Source organism: Microcebus murinus, chromosome 20, assembly GCF_040939455.1.
Source record: "Microcebus murinus isolate Inina chromosome 20, M.murinus_Inina_mat1.0, whole genome shotgun sequence".
Lineage (NCBI taxonomy): Eukaryota > Metazoa > Chordata > Mammalia > Primates > Cheirogaleidae > Microcebus > Microcebus murinus.
The window spans coordinates 20,463,174-20,482,378 of record NC_134123.1 but is presented as its reverse complement, the minus strand read 5'-3'; the positions used below and the strand labels follow the sequence as shown (position 1 = coordinate 20,482,378).

General features: G+C 38.9%; 1 protein-coding gene across 2 annotated transcripts in view; it reads right to left on the bottom strand.

The window, feature by feature from the left end:
* The window catches only part of TANGO6 (transport and golgi organization 6 homolog), a 172,031-nt gene that overhangs the window by 140,684 nt on the left and 12,142 nt on the right, over positions 1-19,205 (bottom strand). For both annotated transcript variants that reach the window (XM_075995744.1, XM_075995745.1), the window contains exons 4-7: positions 17,522-17,663; positions 15,012-15,148; positions 11,470-11,632; positions 8,727-8,809 (exon numbers count right to left, since the gene is read on the bottom strand). In XM_075995744.1, coding sequence (XP_075851859.1) covers positions 8,727-8,809; positions 11,470-11,632; positions 15,012-15,148; positions 17,522-17,663 — 525 coding nt within the window. The remainder of the gene's footprint in view (positions 1-8,726; positions 8,810-11,469; positions 11,633-15,011; positions 15,149-17,521; positions 17,664-19,205) is intronic.

Genomic DNA, 19,205 nt, shown 5'->3' with positions numbered 1-19,205 from the left:
TTTCAAACAAACAAACAAAAAAAGACAGAGAGAATCTAAAGCCTGATGATTTGAGGCGGAGCTAAGGAGGTGATGCCCCTTCCATCCCAACCCTCCCACCCTAGTCTGTGAAAAAACTGTCTTCTATGAAACTAGTCCCTGGTGCCAAAAAGGTTAGGGACCACGGTTTTATAGGGATGTATTAATACATGTGTGGAAATAGAAACATGCCAGTCCTATTTGGAATCAAGCTGACTGAATCCTAACACTGAAATTCAGTACAGGCTGGAACTTGATTTTACCCCTATTAAAGATTCAACTGCCTTCTAAAACATTACAGTGATCCTTTTGATAGTAGTGTTCCAGAACTTCTAGTGTACTTGCTGAGTGTAATTAAGACTTGTGAGAAGAAAAAGAACAAGGCAAGTTACCTAATATAGCAAGTATTTTGCACTGTGCATGCTTTCAGAACATATTGCATAAAACAGTCTTTTTAAAATTGAGTTTCCGTGAACCAAAAGGGAATTGACAGTTTTTCGAGCACTTATGTGCTACAGTATGCTATGAACCTACCAAAAGTTACCTTATTTCATCCCTACAACTCATGTGTTAAATAAGTTACCTAAAGTCACATGGAGGCCAGTATGGTGGCTAACACTTCTAATCCTAGCACTCTGGGGGTCCCAGGAGGGAGGATTGCTTGAGGTTAGGAGTTCGAGACCAGCCTCAGCAAGAGTGAGACCCATCTCTACTAAAAACAGAAAGAAGTTAGCTGGGCAACTAAAAAATAGAAAAAATTAGCCAGGCAACTAAAAATAGAAACAGAAAATTAGCTGAGGGTGGTAGCGAGTGCCTGTAGTCCCAGCTACTCGGGAGGCTGAGGCAGGAGGATCGCTTGAGCCCAGGAGTTTGAAGTTGCTGTAAGCTAGGCTGATGCCACAGCACTCTAGCCCAATCAACAGAGCAAGACTCTGTTTCAAAAAAAAATAAAATAAATAATGTCATATGGACAGTCAACTTTGGAGCCAGATTCCAACACAGGTCTGCATGGCTCTTAGGTCCAGGTGCTTTCTGCTGCAGTATACCACAGAGCCTAAGCCCTACTAGCATTCAGAAAAGCTAACATCTGCAACTCTCACAGCTTTGAGGGGTACTTCTTTTGGTCCTTTGCTTATATTATAATTCAAGGCCACAGTTCAATTATACACGGAAATTTCCAGAAAAAAAAATGATTGCCATTAAGGAGAGGCCAAGGTGAGAAAGAGACTAACTTTTTGCTATAAAGCCTTTGTGCTTCTTAAATTTGTACCATGTGCAAATACTATCTTTTGTAAACACAGAAAAGGAGAGTGAGAGAGAGAAGGAAAGACTGGACTAGCTCTGCCACTCAATGGCTGTATAATTTTGGAACAAGTCACTTCACACAATCTGTTGGATTTAGTTTGCTTTACTATAAAATGAGGGGTTAATTTGTCAAAAGCCATAAAACGTAGAGCACCGAGAGTGAACCCTAACGTAAACCATGGACTTTGGATCCTATTGATGTGTGTGTTGGTTCATCAACTGTAACAAATGTACCACTCTGGCATGGGATGTGGAGAGTTGGGGAGGCTGTCTGGGGACAGGAGGTATATGGGAACCCTCTATACTTGCCACTCAATCCTCCTGTGAAGCTAAAACTGCTCTTAAAAAAATAAAGTCTGGCCGGGCGCTGTGGCTCACGCCTGTAATCCTAGCTCTTGGGAGGCCGAGGCGGGCGGATTGCTCAAGGTCAGGAGTTCGAAACCAGCCTGAGCAAGAGCGAGACCCCGTCTCTACTATAAATAGAAAGAAATTAATTGGCCAACTGATATATATATAAAAAATTAGCCGGGCATGGTGGCGCATGCCTGTAGTCCCAGCTACCCGGGAGGCTGAGGCAGAAGGATCACTCGAGCCCAGGAGTTTGAGGTTGCTGTGAGCTAGGCTGACGCCACGGCACTCACTCTAGCCTGGGCAACAAAGCGAGACTCTGTCTCAAAAAAAAAAAAAAAAAAAAAAAAAAAAAAAGTCTGTTAAAAAAAAAAAAAAGGAGGGGTTATCCTAAATTATTTCTAAAGTTCCTTCCAGTTCTAAGATTCGAATTTACTCTGTAAATCTAATTTAAAATTCAGAAAGAGGAGTCAAATGCCCAATCTGACAGTCACTGTAATTAAAAATCCATTAAGATTAGATGGGGGAAAAGACTTGGATAATTAAAGTCAAGATTCCCTGAATCTGGAAACAGAGAGATAAAATGGAAATGAGAATGTAGAAAATAAACTAATTAAGTATCTTCTAGTCTTTCTCATCCTAATATTGCTTCTGCTTTTAGGAGGAGTCTCGAGAAAGTATTGTGAAGAATACTAAAAGGGAATATTTTCTCCCCATTTCAGAATTTGGCCAGTCCTCTTAATAGCAACAAAATGTCCAAATAAAAAAGAATCGCAGGCCGGGTGTGGTGGCTCACACCTGTAATTCTAGCACTCTGAGAGGCTGAGGTGGGAGGATCACTTGAGCTCAGGAGTTCCAGACTAGCCTGAGTGAGAGCAAAACCCCGTCTCTACTAAAAATAGAAAAAATTAGCCAGGCGTGGTGGCACATGCCTGTAGTTCCAGCTACTCAGGAGCCTAAGGCAGAAGGATAGCTTGAGCCCAGAAGTATGAGGTTGCAGTGAGCTATGATGATGTCACTGCACTCTAGCAGGTAGACAGAGGAAGACTGTCTCAAAAAAAAAGAAAAAGAATTGCACCTGTCTTACCCTGTCCTACCACAACCTATCTGTGTATAATCCAGGCCTCTGTTCACCTCTCTAGGCAAAGAAACACCCCATAAATCCCTCTCATACCAGGGAAGACAAAAGAATTTATACATTCTAGGGATTGGGCCCCAGGCAGAGTCAGAGAGGAGAGAAGGGAGCCTCTGGCCTCAGAGCTATCTGAGCTGCATATTCTCTTTTTTTTTTTGAGACAGAGTCTCACTGTGTTGCCTGGGCTAGAATGCCCCGTGGCATCAGCCTAGCTCACAGCAACCTCAAACTCCTGGGCTCAGGCAATCCTTCTGTCTCAACCACCTGAGTAGCTGGGACTACAGGCATGTGCCACCATACCCGGCTAATTTTTTCTAATACATATTTTTTAGTTGACCAATTAATTTTTTTCTATTTATAGTAGAGACGGGGTCTCACTCTTGCTCAGGTTGGTTTCGAACTCCTGAGCTCAAATGATCCGCCCGCCTCGGCCTCCCAGAGTGCTAGGATTACAGGTGTGAGCCACTGCACCCGGCCTGCATATTCTCTTTTTGATTTAGCTAATTGACCAGGTGTAGGGTACATATTTAATACATAGAAATGAGGAGAATTATTTGTGCAGATGAAGAAAAAGTGACTATGCCAAGTTTTCAGTTCAATTTAACTGTACCTACATATACACCTGTATATGGAGAACTTTCCCCCCAGCCCAGCAGAGCTATCATAACCACCTGCTCCACTCCCTGCCGGCACGAGGGATATGGGTGCAACAGGCCTTCCCTTGTCATAGTTCCCACCATAAAATTTTCCTTCACAGAGTTGAGGGTTTACTCCTATAAATGCTAAGACGTATTTCTATTTTAATGCTTTCAGAAGGAAGTATTTCTAATGTGCAATCCCTCCTTTTAAAACAGAGTATCTTGAATATACCAGCCCCAACAGACTTTGCTTTTCAAATGAGGATGGCTTTTTTGGGTAGTTTTTCTGTGTCTTTTTTCTTTTTCCTCTCTGCTAGCATTCTCTTGTAATTGTACCTTAGCCTAACTTCGAATTTGTTACTTCTAATTCTGCTGTGGTTTTAAAAATCAGATAACTATTAATAGTTTGATCGGGGTGGTGTAGAACATAAAGATGACACTGGCTGCTCCACCCGGTAGGCAGCAGTGATAATGAACGTGACACAAGATGCCGAATTGGAAATGTCAAGTGAGGTGCCAAGATAAAATAGATCCAAAACTCCAAAGTAAGACACCAGGGTAAGATGAGAACTGGTTGGGGACTATAAACACTCCTCTTCCAAGAAAAGTAAAGACAAGGATCAAAGTGTGGGGATTAGGCTGACCAAGAACGAGACTCTGTCTCTACAAAACATTTAAAAATTAGCCAGGGGTGATGGTGCACACCTGTAGTCCCAGCTACTTGGGAGGCCGAGGAGGAAGGATGGCTTGAGCCCAGGAGTTTGAGGTTATAGTAAGCTATGATCAAGCCACTGTACTGTAGCATGGGCAACAGACTGAGACTCTGTCTCTTTTAAAAAAAAAAACTACGCTAAGTGAAAGAGGCCAATCACAAAAGACCACATAATGTACAATTATATTTATATAAAACGTCCAGAATAGGCCAATCTAGAGAGATGGAAAATAGATTAGTTACTTAAACATTTGTAACCCCATAATATTCTGAAATTCAAAAAAAAGAAAAAGAAAATAGATTAGTAGTTGCCTAGGGCTGGAGGAAGGGTGGGGAGAATGGGGAATGATAGCTAATAGATATGAAGTTTCTTTTAGGGGGGACAAAAATATTCTAAACTTACATTGTGATGATAGTTATACAATCCTAGGAATATACTAAAACACTGAACTGTACACTTTAAATGGATGGACTGTATGCTGTATGCCATATGAATTTTATCCCAATAAATCTATTAACAAGAAGAAAAAGAGAGAGAGAGAGCAAAAACAGCTGGAAATGTTCCCAAATGCTTCTCTAAGTTTAAATACCCTCTTGTTACCCAGTGAGCTGCTGGATCAATTCACCCATCCCAGATATTTTCCTTATTTCCTGCCTTTGAGCTGTACTCTATAATTTAGCATTAGCAAAAAGCTAATAAAGACAACACATCCTTTGTTGCTAAATTTCACAGTGTTTACCATTTTCCTTCAACATACACATTTCCTCTGTTTCCCTACTGCAGCTGGGCTGCCAAAGCCTTGTGCAGAATAATTACCCTCCTCCTACATCTCTCCTGGTTCCACTGCAGCCCCAGTCCTTGGTGCATAATCAGCGACTACAGCAAACTGATGTTTTGCATGCCTCTCCAGAAGGTCTTAAATTCACCAAACTGTTCACCAAACTATGAGTGGTTCCTCCTCTACTTTTGGGGGCAAGAATAGGAGAAATGGCAGGATTCACTATTTCCAGATTTCTGTCTCTATTTTTCAGTGGATAACTCCTCTAATAGAAATTCTCTGTTTTGTGATTTTTTTTCACCTCTAAAGGAAGTTTATTGACTCCCAAGGAATCCTATGAGAGCTTTGTATCAAAGTTTAGTTACAATTAGTCCTACCCCTGCCATGACAGTACTTTCAAATCTTTCCAACATTCCATACCTAACCATTTAACAGTTTCTTATCATGTCGTTCCTTAGATGGGACATGATCATTCCGATAGTTAGTAGGGCATTGTCCTCTAATTCAGAACATTTGCTTTCTAGACTGCTCTATGTAATTTCTTACCTTTCCATAGTCTGAAAAGTTCTTGCCTGCAAATATTCAGAACAGAATATAAGACCCACCTTCTCAAGAGTTTATAAATGAGGCATTAAACAATAACAACAGCATGATATCCACACAGCTACCATGTCATATTTTATCTGTGAGCAATGTAGGTTCATATTCATGTGTCAGGTCAACCCTGTAAAGGGTATACTTCAGTTTTTTAAAATAGTAAAATTAAAGGGTAGTAAACATTTCACTTTAGAAATAAAGTGAGTGCTATGGAGAGTGAGTTTACATTTTATATCTGTGAATTTATTAGTATCATTTAGAAGGCTTAAAACAAAACAAAACAGAAGCATCTGCCTTCTTATCTGAAAGAGCATGATTTCAAGATTCACTATATATCTTCATATACTGCTGGTGGGATATGAAATGGTGCAGCCACTTTGGAAAATAGTCCAGCAATACCTCAAACAGTTAAACAGAGAGTTACCATATGCTCCAGCAATTCCATTCCTAGGTATGTACCCAAGAGAAATGAAAACATAAGTACACACAATAAATTGTACATGAATGCCCACAACAGCATTATTCATAATAACCAAAATGTGCAAATAACCCAAATGTTCATTGACTGATAAATGGATAAATGAAATGTGTTATGTTACTATAATGGAATAATACTTGGCAATGAAAAGGAATGAAGTATTTGCAGCCACCAAAGCAGGAAAAAAAAAAAGGAGGTGATATCAATATTTTAAAAAATAAAATAAAATAAAATAAAGGAATGAAGTAGTGCTTGATGCTCCAATATGGATGAACCTTAAAAACATCATGCTAAGTAAAGACCACATACGGTACGATTCTATTTACATGAAATCTCCAGACTAAGCAAATCTACAGAGACAGAAAGTGTTACAGATCAATGGTTCCCCAGGGATAGCAGCTGGGGGAGGATGGTGGAGGGATCCAGGAGTGACAACTACGTGGTGTGCGAGTTTCTTTTTGAGTATGAAATGTTCAAAAATTAATTGTGATGATGGTTGTACAAACCTATAAATATACACAAAGCCAAAGATTTATATACTTTAAATGGGTAAACTATATACTTTAAATGGGTATGTGAATTATATCTCAGGAAAGTGGTTAAAAAATCTACTCTATATCCAAATTTCCATCAACAGATGAACAAAATGTGGTACATTCACACAATGGAATGTTACTTAGCAGTAAAAAGGAACAATATTTACAACCACCTGGATGGACCTCAGAAACATTATGTGAATAGACAGAAGCCAGACCCAAAAGAGCACATACTGTATGACTCCCTTGCATGAAGTATCCACAAAAAGGCAAATACACAGAGGCAGAGAGCAAATTAATCAGTGGTTGCTGGGGATAGGACAAGGAGCAACTACAAATGGTACAAGAGATCTTTTTGAGATGAAAGAAATGTTGTAAAATTGTATTGCAGGCTGGGCGCGGTGGCTCACCCCTGTAATCCTAGCACTCTGAGAGGCCGAGGCGGGCAGATTGCTTGAGGTCAGGAGTTCGAAATCAGCCTGAGCAAGAGCAAGACCCCGTCTCTACTATAAATAGAAAGAAATTAATTGCCCAACTAATATATATATAGAAAAAATTAGCCCGGTATGGTGGTGCATGCCTGTAGTCCCAGCTACTTGGGAGGCTGAGGCAGCAGGATTGCTTGAGCCCAGGAGTTTGAGGTTGCTGTGAGCTAGGCTGACACCACAGCACTCACTCTGGCCTGGGCAATAAAGCGAGACTCTGTCTCAAAAAAAAAAAAAAAAGAAAAAAGAGATATGCTAATAAAAACCATGATGTATCCAACAGATTGTCAAAAATTCCCCAGAAACAACCCAAATGCCTATCAATAGAAGAACAAATCAATAAGTGGTGGTATAGTCATACAACAACATTGAGCAGTGAAGACAAGTGAATGAGAGTTACCCATGCTATGATACCATTTAAATAAAATTTAGGCTGAGTGTGGTGGTTCACGCCTGTAATCCTAGCATTCTGGGAGGCCAAAGCGGGAGGATTGCTTGAGGCCAGGAGTTTGAGACCAGCCTGAGCAAGAGGGAGACCCCATCTCTATAAAAAATAGAAAACTTAGCCAGGTGTGGTGGCACATGCCTGTAGTCCCAGCTACCCAGGAGGCTAAGGCAGGATGATTGCTTGAGCCCAGGAATTTGAGGTTCCAGTGAGTTCTGATGACACCATTGCACTCTAGCCAGGGCGACCGAGCAAGACTCTCTCTCTCAAAAAAAAATTGAAAGCTGTTTACTAATGTAAATTTTTTTTTTTTTTTTGAGACAGAGTCTCACTGCATTGCCCAGGCTAGAGGACCATGGCGTCAGCCTAGCTCACAGCAACCTCCAACTCCTGGGCTCAAGCAACCCTTCTGCCTCAGCCTCCTGAAGAGCTGGGACTACAGACATGCGCCACCATGCCCAGCTAATTTTTTCTATGTATTTTAGTTGGCCAATTAATTTCTTTCTATTGTTAGTAGAGACAGGGTCTCACTTTTGCTCAGGCTGGTTTCGAACTCCTGACCTTGAGCGATCCACCTGCCTCGGCCTCCCAGAGTGCTAGGATTAAAGGCGTGAGCCACCACGACTGGCCTAATGTAAATATTTTCAATAGTAAAATATTGTTATAAATTTATTGAAATAAACTTTAAAGAAGAATATTTAGCCCAACTCCATCTAGCCCTAACACAATGGATTTTATTTTTTTCTAAAAATATATATATCACATATATTTATAAGATTGTAGTCATAGAGAACATACAATTTACATTCTTATTTTTCATTTTCATTATATATTTAGGTAGTCATTTGTAGGATTCATTTATTGAGACTTCTTTATGATGGTGATTACTATCAAAAGTTATAAAGTAGATTCAATATTATCTTCTACTTTTCGGAAGGCTACAGTAGTGAAAATGCTTCTATCAATTTCTTCAAAAGACATGCTTCATCAGGGGTATGTGCCAGTTGGACAATCTAAACTGTTTCAACATTCAGAGTAAAAGATGAAATTAATAGGGTTTCAAAATATATCTGTTTTTTCACTTAAAAAGGTCAGCTTATAGTTTCTAGTTTCCAAAGTGAAAAGATTTTGACAGTGAGGAGCTTAAGATTAGTCATTACAAGTCTTAAAGTACCAGGTAAAAGGCAAAATTATCTTAAAAGATTAAGTACAAATATTAGCTAAAAACATTAGTGACTTGAATTACCAACCTTAAACACATCCTCAATACATCTACTAAGTTCTTCCTCTGTCACCAAAATGGTCCCTGGTCCCATGTCACTCTCTGGAATCTCTAGAGAAGAAAAAATAAAAAAATAAAATTACTCATATTTAAGCACCTCACTGAATAGAAGAGACCAAGCCTAAGGAAGAAAGTTTTACTAGAAAGATGGTTGAGTAAGTAACAGCTAAGATCAGAAAACCAACATGGTTACCATCACACAATACACCATTCATATACTACATTTCATGGAATCTATGATGCCACTGATTTCCTGATCACTTGAGTTAGGGGCTGCAGTGAGTTACGATCATGCCACTGCACTCCAGCTTGAGTGACAAAGAGAGACCTGAACTCAAAAAAAAAAAAAAAAAAAAAAGAATTGCTAGACTCTTAACACTAAAGGCAAACAGAAATAATACTTCTGTATCTGTGTGAACATGTTGAAAATAAAAAAAATAAAAAAAAAAGAAATAATACTTCATGTTTTGAAGAATATACTGATTCTAGACTAGATTTCTGTCACATAAATAAGGAATTTTAATTATTTACTCAAATATTATGCTTATCATGTCTGAATAATCATAAATTTCACTTTACCAAGATTTGCACAAGAGCTAGACTTCCTCCATCCCCACCCACCTTACCCATCCCACCCTATACAAACCTAAGAAAAATCTATACTACAAACGACTTCTATACGAAGCCTACATAGAACTAAATTTGGTTTAACTATAACTTTTATTTCTTCCTTTTTAATATTACAAAACTACTATCTAGACAGGTTTTCTTACTCACTAAAAATACTGAAATGATAGTCTGTATCCCAGTATTAAATTCAATGAAGCATGAAAACATACTGAGGGAAGTAGTAAAAATGTCAATCTTTTAAGAAATTAAAACCTAGCTAAACCTGCTGGCCAAATGTGGGAAAATTTGAGCATTAAAATGAATGACAGGAAGGTTTGGGAACGTAATAATGATGCTGGTTTTTTAAAAGGGATGAGGCAGAAAGAAAGAAAAGGTCTTCTTTATAGGAGAATACCAAGCAACAAATTAGAAAGAATAAAAGAAACAGAAAGTCACCATTTTTAGGCAAGAACCATCAGTGGATACTAAACCTCAGTATGAAAGACTATTGGGAAACAGGATATGCACACAGTCTCAGACTATCATCCCACAGATTACTTATTAATTTATTTTAATTAATTAATAATTAAGGGAGGGAAGGTATTTTCAAAGTGAAAAAAATCTGGCTGCTACCACCTTAATTAAATGATCAAATTTAACATCACTAATAATGGGATTAATTGATAATATATGCCTCCTGATATGATGCACTAAGGAAAAAAACATCATATATGTAGTATTCCTGCCAAAATGTTTAACCTGGATCTAATTTTGAGGAAACAATTAAACAAATACAAATTGAGAAACATTCTACAACCTGGACTCTTTAAAATGTCCTTGTAAAAGACAAACAAAAGACTAGGGAACTGTTCTACATTAAAGGAGACTAAAAAGACATAACAAGAAAATGCAATGCATGATTCTTGATTGGATTCCAGATTTTAAAAAGAAATAGCTATAAAAGAAATTATGGAAACAATTATAGAAATTTGAATAAAATTTGTATATTAGATGACAGTATACTATATCATTGTTAAATTTCCTGAATGTGCTAATTGGGTTGTGGTTATGTAGGAGACTGACAGCTTTCTTTGGAGATGCATGCTGAAGTATTTAGGCATGAAGTATCATGATGTCTGCAACTAACTCAAATGCTTAAGAAAAAATATGTTTGGGTGGGGCATCGTAGCTCATGCCTGTAATCCTAGCACTTTGGGAAGCTGAGGCAGGAGAATAGCTTGAGGCCAGGAGTTTCAGACCAGCTTGAACAACATAGTGAGACTCCATCTCTACCAAAAACAGAAAAAATTAGCCAGGTATGGTGGTGTGTGCCAGTAGCTCCAGCTATTCGGGAGGCTGAGATAAGAGGATCACTTGAGCCCAGGAGTCTGAGGTTGCAATGAGCTATGATGACACCACTGTACTCTAGCCAGGGCAACAGAGTGAGACTCTGTTTAAAAAAAATAGCCAGGCGCGGTGGCTCACGCTTGTAATCATAGCACTCTGGGAGGCCGAGGCGGGCGGATTGTTCGAGGTCAGGAGTTCAAAACCAGCCTGAGCAAGAGCGAGACCCTGTCTCTACCATAAATAGAAAGAAATTAATTGGCCAACTAATATATATATGGAAAAAAAAATTAGCCGGGCATGGTGGCGCATGCCTGTAGTCCCAGCTACTCGGGAGGCTGAGGCAGCAGGATTGCTTGAGCCCAGGAGTTTGAGGTTGCTGTGAGCTAGGCTGACGCCACGGCACTCACTCTAGCCTGGGCAACAAAGCGAGACCCTGTCTCAAAAAAAAAAGAAAAAAAAATATATATATATACACACACATATATATATATATATGCATATATATATATGTTTATGTGTATACAAAGAGAGAAAGAAAAGGCTGTGACCAAAATGTGAACAATTGGTCAATCTAAGTGGAATGTTTATGGGTAGTTCAATGTACTCTTCTATAAACATCTCAAAATAAAAAGTTGGGGGAAAAAGGAAAAACTAAAGACATGGAAATGCCACAGATTTAAATTATGTAAATCAAAATACTGAAGACGGTCCTTTGTCCTTTAGAAGAACACCAACCACCAGACTTGCCCCTTTACCTGCTGTATTCAAACATCGATGGAGAGGAGCCAACACTGGCTGAAGCAAATACTTTGCTGCCAATTGTGGGCGTTCTCTTGACATAGTTAGAAAGGTAGTGGTGGCAACTCTCTGAAACTGGCGTGCTGTCAATTTATCTTGAAAGTGAAATAAATCCAGAATCTATAAGAAAAACTACATGACGTAAATACCACGCTCTTTGCAAAGGAACATGACATTAGCTAAAAAGGAAAAGCATTAAGTTTTTTAAGTCAAAAAATAAACTCACTGCAATAACACTGATGTGATAGAATCGTTTTCTAACTTTAACAACCCAGTATCAAAGGGTAGGAGAGCTAAAGAGGTGGTATTTTATATTAAGCCAGTCTGTTGCATTAAAAAAAAAAAAAAAATAAGAGGTGGTATTTTTATTAAATAATTTTATCAAATTTATAAAATATATGATGATTATAGATAATTGGAAAACAAAGATTTAAGAAGAAAACTAAAATCTTCCCAAATCACCATAAACATTTTTGGTATGCTTTTTCTAACATATATATTTTCTGTATAATTCCTTTTTATTTTTTTATTTTTTTGGAGACAGAGTCTCACTCTGATGCCCAGGCTAGAGTGCCGTGGTGTCAGCCTAGCTCACAGCAACCTCAAGTTCCTGGGCTCAAGCGATCCTCCTGCCTCAACCTCCTGAGTAGCTGGGACTACAGGCATGCACCACCATGCCCGGCTAATTTTTTCTATATATATTTTAGTTGGCCAATTAATTTGTTTCTATTTATAGTAGAGACGGGGTCTCGCTCTTGCTCAGGCTGGTTTTGAACTCCTGACCTTTTTTTTTTTTTCTTTTTTTCATTTTTTTTTCTATTTTTTTTTAAGACTAGTCAAGTGCAGTAGTGAGGAGGGGGGAAAGTAGTAGAACAAGGAGTTCAATCTGTAACTGACAGTGAACAATCACGTGAGATAACTCACTACCTTCGGACCAGCCTGAACTCCTGACCTTGAGTGATCCTCCTGTCTCAGCCTCCCAGAGTGCTAGGATTACAGGCGTGAGCCACCATGCCTGGCCTCTTTTTTAATTAAGACTACACACACTCTGGGAGGCCGAGGCAGGAGGATCGCTCGAGGTCAGGAGTTCTAAACCAGCCTGAGCAAGAGCGAGACCCCGTCTCTATTAAAAATAGAAACAAATTAATCGGCCAACTAAAAATATATATACAAAAATTAGCCGGGCATGGTGGTGCATGCCTGTAGTCCCAGCTACTGGAGAGGCTGAGGCAGGAGGACTGCTTGAGGCCAGGAGTTTGAGGTTGTTATGAGCTAGGCTGACGCCACGGCACTCACTCTAGCCTGGGCAACAAAGTGAGACTATGTCTCAAAAAAAAAAAAAAAAAGACTACACAATTCTCAGTATGGTATATTGCTGAAACTTTCTCATATTGCTATAAATTCCTCAAACAATATTATATTTGACCTGTAAAGATTTATTATTCCCTAATTTCCAGACATTCAGTTTTTAATTCTAATTTTTAAAATTCAGTTTGTTTTTTCTAATTTTGCTATTAGAAATAGCATTGCCAAATGAAATTACTGGCTCAAGGCATATAAATATACTTGGAATCTGAGGAGTCTGCTGTGTCTGAAATATCTCAGACAAGAATCTATTTTATTCTCAAAAATAAACATTTATCCTCAGCGCTTGTGAGTGGGCAATCCCAGTATTATTATAGCAACCAGTAGAAGAGTTCATTTCTGATTGCTGACTTAAAAGTGAATCTTGCATTTTTTGCAGACAAGAGAATCTTCTGCCTAAAAACAGTATGTGATCTCAGACACTGCCCAAGATTCAGCAACCCTGAAACCTGTGACTTAATTTTATTATTTTGTTAAGTACAGATATTATAGCTATCAGTTTTAAATAATATTCGTCAATGCAAGTGATAAATATATTTAGCATTTTTCACTGTAAGACTGTGATATTTTGTTGCCAGCCATTCTTTGGACTGTACTCGAAGAGATATATCTTACATCTAAAATCATAGGGAGTAATGATTAAAAAACTCCTTCCACATCTTTCATCTATCAGATTAGTAAAAATCAAAAAGTTTTGTAATAGACTGTATAGGCAAAAGTGTGGGAAAACAGGTACATAAACCATATCTATCAAAAATGTAAATGCATGTACCCTTTGAACCAGTAATTTCAATTTTAGGAATAGTAATTCTTCTATGTGTGCACAAAGATTTATGGATATTAACTGTAGTATAATTTGTTACAGCAAAAAATGGAAACAACTCAAATGTCCATTGAGAGTAGGTTGATTTAACAAATTATGGTACATTAATAGGATAAAATACTATGTACCCATGAAGATGAATGAGTAACCCTACTCGAAATGACTATATATGAAGTGATCTCCAAGGTACACTGTTAAGTGAAAAAAGCAAAATGAAAAACAGTGTGTGCAGCATTTTATCATTTGGATAAAAATTGGCATATATATACACATGCATTCACATACACACATATAATAACATATGCATAATGCAAGAGTATCTCTGGAAAATAAACAAAACATTAATACCAGTGACTGCCTGTGAGGGACCAGAGAACAGGGATAGGAGGGAGACTTACTTTTCAGTTTACTCTTTTGTGCTTTTTAAATGGTGTATCATGTTAATATACCTTGTTTATTTTACTTTCATTTATTTTTTTTAGAGACAGGTCTTGCTCTGTCACATAGGCTGGAGTGCAGTGATGTGATCATAGCTCACTGCAACCTTGTACTCCTCCTGGCCTCAAGCGATCCTCTTGCCTCAGCTTCCCGAGTAGCTGGGACTACAGGTGCATGCGACCATGCCCGGCTAATTTTTAACCTTGTTTATTTAATACCTACTTTAAAAAAACTAATTAAAAACACACAGAAAAAGACAATGAACAAGATGAAACCTTAGTTTCATATTCCATCTCTGAGAGCAAGCTGGGCTACTTAATAAGGGTGAGGCATTCTTAAACTGAACAGTTAGTCTCTTCCACAGGTTTTTATTCACTTATGAAGAACATTCCTCACTGAACAATAAACAACATTATACTGTTTTTACCTCAATGTTAGAGGAACATTAAAAGTCCTCTTTTGGTCAGGCGTGGTGGCTCAAGTCTGTAATCCTAGAACTCTGGAAGGCCAAGGTGGGAGGACTGTTTGAGCTTAGGAGTTTGAGACCAGCCTGAACAACAGCAAGACCCTGTCTCTACTAAAAATAGAAAGAAATTAGCTGGACAACTAAAAACATGTAGAAAAAATTAGCCGGGCATGGTGGCACACGCCTGTGGTCCCAGCTACTTGGGAGGCTAAGGCAGGAGGATCGCTTGAGCCCAGGAGTTTGAGGTTGCTATGAGATAAGCCGATGCCATGGCACTCTAGCCTGGGCAACACAGTGAGACTCTGTCTCAAAAACAACAACAACAAAAAGAAATTAAAACAATAAAATTCCTCTTTTAGTAAATAAGCAGATAATCCTCAAATGGTCAAAAGAAACAAACAATTTACCTGGGGACAGATGTCCCTGTAGTAACTTTCTGGTGAGAGTGACTGTTGGGGACAAGAGGCCAAAATCTTTGCGATCTGGTCACACTTCTTCCAGTCGGCAGCCGTCGCCTCAGCATCACGCCCGCCGGCTGCCCCCGCTGGCACAATGGGGAGAGAATCAGAAACTCATGGCAGTGCCCCATAGATAAATCTGCCTTAAAATTTAGGGTAAAGAGCATTTCTTTTCTCTATTTAAAATGGTTTATGTTTTCTATAAGATAATCTACCCCTCCATACTTTCCTTTTGACGCTAGTTTCTAGGAAGTTCAGACAAAAACTAGCATTTAATCATCGTAATGATGTTATTCATATGACTTGAATACTAGCTTCTCAGGGTTTATTATTATTACTATCATTATTCTGTCTGCTTGTATGTATCATTTCATTTAAATTGCCTTAAACCACAGCCATAGAGTGGCAGGGACCAGATTTACCCTACCATCTTAAACAGTTATAAAACTGGAGAAAATATATAAACAATGTTTTTCAGACATTGGACAACAGGCAGCCCAGGGTACTGATCCCTGAGAGAAGGGCAGCAAACAGGGTGAGCCCTAAGACAGCCCTAGCTCACAACCTGAAAAGAGGTTTCAGGCACACCAAGAGAAGCCCAAACAAAGCCGAGCTTCTTGTTGAGTTGAAGAAACATAGTTCAGAGTTCAGGGCAAGATACCAGAGAGGAGGAAGTTATGGAGAGAGTTCCGAAGATTTGTAGAAGGATCTTCTCTCAAGTCTTTGGTAGAGTATGATCTGTGTATATGTGAGAGCAGAATACCCAAGGCTGGGGCAAGAACCACTAGAAAGGAGTAGATGGAACACCTCCCAGAGTTTATAAAGGGCTGGGAATAGTTTGTGTTCCCACCAGCCATCATGGGAAGAACTCCCAATATACAGGGTATCAAGCAGAATCCTCAAAAGTGTATTGCTGGCTGGGTGCGGAGGCTTACGCCTATAATCCTAGCACTCTGGGAGGCCGAGGCGGGCGGATTGCTCGAGGTCAGGAGTTCGAAACCAGCCTGAGCAAGAGCGAGACCCCGTCTCTACTATAAATAGAAAGAAATTAATTGGCCAACTAATATACATATATAAAAAAATTAGCCGGGCATGGTGGCACATGCCTGTAGTCCCAGCTACTTGGGAGGCTGAGGCAGAAGGATCGCTTGAGCCCAGGAGTTTGAGGTTGCTGTGAGCTAGGCTGATGCCACGGCACTCACTCTAGCCTGGGCAACAAAGTGAGACTCTGTCTCAAAAAAAAAGATACAACTATATTAAGGGGATGGGAGGATGGGAAGTACGTGAGGGGGAATGATGGCAGGGTTGTGAAAAAGAACAAAATCCTCTTTCCCACATAGTGAGAAATTAATATATGACACTTAAAACTAAAAAATTAAGAAGCTGCTGTATATTATAGTTAGAAATATAGAGATATAATATCATTCTTGCCTGATGTCTGTTAAAAGAATATATAAATTAAAAGAAAAATATATATATATATATATATAATATCAGAAGGAAACCTGCTAAAAGAATTGAAAATGCTTGCTTCTGGAAATGGGAAATGGATTGGAATGCTGCCAAGAACTGCTATTTTTCACCAGAAGCTTTGTAGAGCTATTTGACTCTTTTTTTTTATTTTTTTTTGAGACAGAGTCTCACTTTGTTGCCCAGGCTAGAGTGAGTGCCATGGTGTCAGCCTAGCTCACAGCAACCTCAAACTCCTGGGCTCAAGTGATCCTCCTGCCTCAGCCTCCCAAGTAGCTGGGACTACAGGCATGCACCACCATGCCCCGCTAATTTTTGTATATATTTTCAGTTGGCCAATTAATTTCTTTCTATTTATAGTAGAGACGGGGTCTCGCGCTTGCTCAGGCTGGTTTCGAACTCCTGACCTCGAGCAATCTGCCCGCCTCGGCCTCCCAGAGTGCTAGGATTACAGGCATGAGCCACCGCGCCCGGCTATTTGACTCTTTAAACTGTGTGCATATCTAATTTTGTTTTAAAAATCAAACAAAAAATATACACTAAAAATTACCTCCATGTTTACCATGATAATTAACGTTTTTCCTATTAATAAGGACAATATATTAATAATTGGGGAAATGACTCTAAAGCTTTATCTCGAAGTTTGCATCTCAAAGGTACCTCCAGCTTTAAGAAAACTATTTTATATTTCACATTTTCTTTAGGGTTTTTACTTCAACTTTCTGTGCGATGTTTTCCTCTGATAGCATAAATTATTTGAAATGCCTTACAATATTGCTCAACAAGACTAGCAGCGCATCACAACTATTTTAGAAAAAATAGCAAGAGAATGAGTTTCTTTGGACAAGAAGCTCCAAGTTTAACCTCCTCAAGCTCTGCAAAGACATACTTTAGTTTCAGTCAGGTAGATACTAAAGACCAATAATTCATCTCGGACTCTGACTCAAAGGAAAATGATACCAACGTAACAGAAACATTTTATGTCTTACCACCTGCTCCTTCCAAAATGCCCCGGACCACTGCCTGAACACCATTGGGTCTCAGTAACCTTTCCGAGAGCAGCTGCCCACATAGACGCCGAAGCCAAGCTGGAGCCCGACACTTGACCTGTGTCTTCGCATCGGTGCAGGACTGAAAAAAGGAAGAAGGTACGAATTCTGAATGTCAATGAAATAGATATGATACATAGATGTTATTTTAAGAACTACTGATTCATACTGACAACAGTGTGCTATTCAGACTTGAAAAGAGCAACATTTTCTCCTCTAAAAAAAAATCCTCCTTTACAAAATGTTCTTTAGCATTCCTTTTAAGAAAGTAGAAATATAGTGAAGAATCAATGAAGTTTCAAACTCAGACTATCCTGAGCAAGAGCAGGACCCTGTCACTACAAAAAATAGAAAAAATTAGCCAGGCGTAGTGTTGTGTGCCTGTGGTCCCAGCTATCCGGGAGGCTGAGGCAGGAGAATTGCTTGAGTCTAGGAGTTGGAGGTTGCAGTGAATTGTGATGATGCCACTACACTTTAGCTGGGGCAACAAAGCAAGACTGTCTCAAAAATACAAAAAAAGAAAAAAGAAAGAAAGAAATAGACAAACACATCAGTGAATAAAATGTAGATCTTGAGAACACAAATTTAATGCAACCAATCTCTGAATGCAGTCCTGCCAATCAAATCCAGCTTCCAAAGAAGATTCTCATGAATGGGGGATTCACAATAATGAGGGAGCACGCCAGCCCTTGCCTCTGGGAGTCAGATTCCTTCAAGGGCTCCTATTTGAAAGATCTGTGGAGCCACCACGAACAAAACAGACTTCTTGTTCCTTATTTTGGGCTAGAACATTGACCATGTTGCTATCAACGATTGTACTTAACTATATAAGCATCAAAATTAGTGACAGAAATATTTAACCCTAACTTGCCTGTCCTTTCTCTTTCACTGGAGGATTAATAATTCCCATTTACTGAGGGGATTATGATATGCCAGGCACTGTGCTAAGTACCTCCCACATAATCTCAAAAGGGGCACTGTGATTATTTCCATTTTATGTATAAGGAACCTAAGGAATAGAAAGGTTTACAGACTCATACGTCCGCATGGTGGGCTTGAATCCTCGTGTGCTGAACCCCAGGACCTCTGATTTTCACCATGCTCTTAGAATACATTCAGTTTAATCTGGCAAACTGTGAACTCATTCATAATAGCGGAATGTGAGGCCAGAGAGGTCTAATGGAAGGTTCCAGTAAGATTCCAGGAATGAGATGAAAAATGACTCAACTAGGAGATGTCTTTGTAGCCAGCTTCAGCTGGTCTTGTTCCCGACCTACAGCAATTCCTTTGGCACCCTACTCTTTACACACCTAGATTCATAACTAAAATTTAGGTACTAAAAGCAAACAGACCATTCCATCTAAATCATCAAATTAAATCATTTAAGATCATTATTTTTAAGGAAAAAGAGAAACTATCTTATGCCTAGTAGAGTATATACTATTATGTTTTCCAAACAAAGGAGCAAAGAATAGAACCAATAATAGTTCAAGTTCTAATTTCTTGACTTCGAATACACACTCTATTCAAAGAATAAGGTGCCCAAATACTTCTGCCAAAAGAACATATTCCCCAACAGCCAAATATTAGTTTAAAAAAAATCAGATTTAGAATGCATAAAATA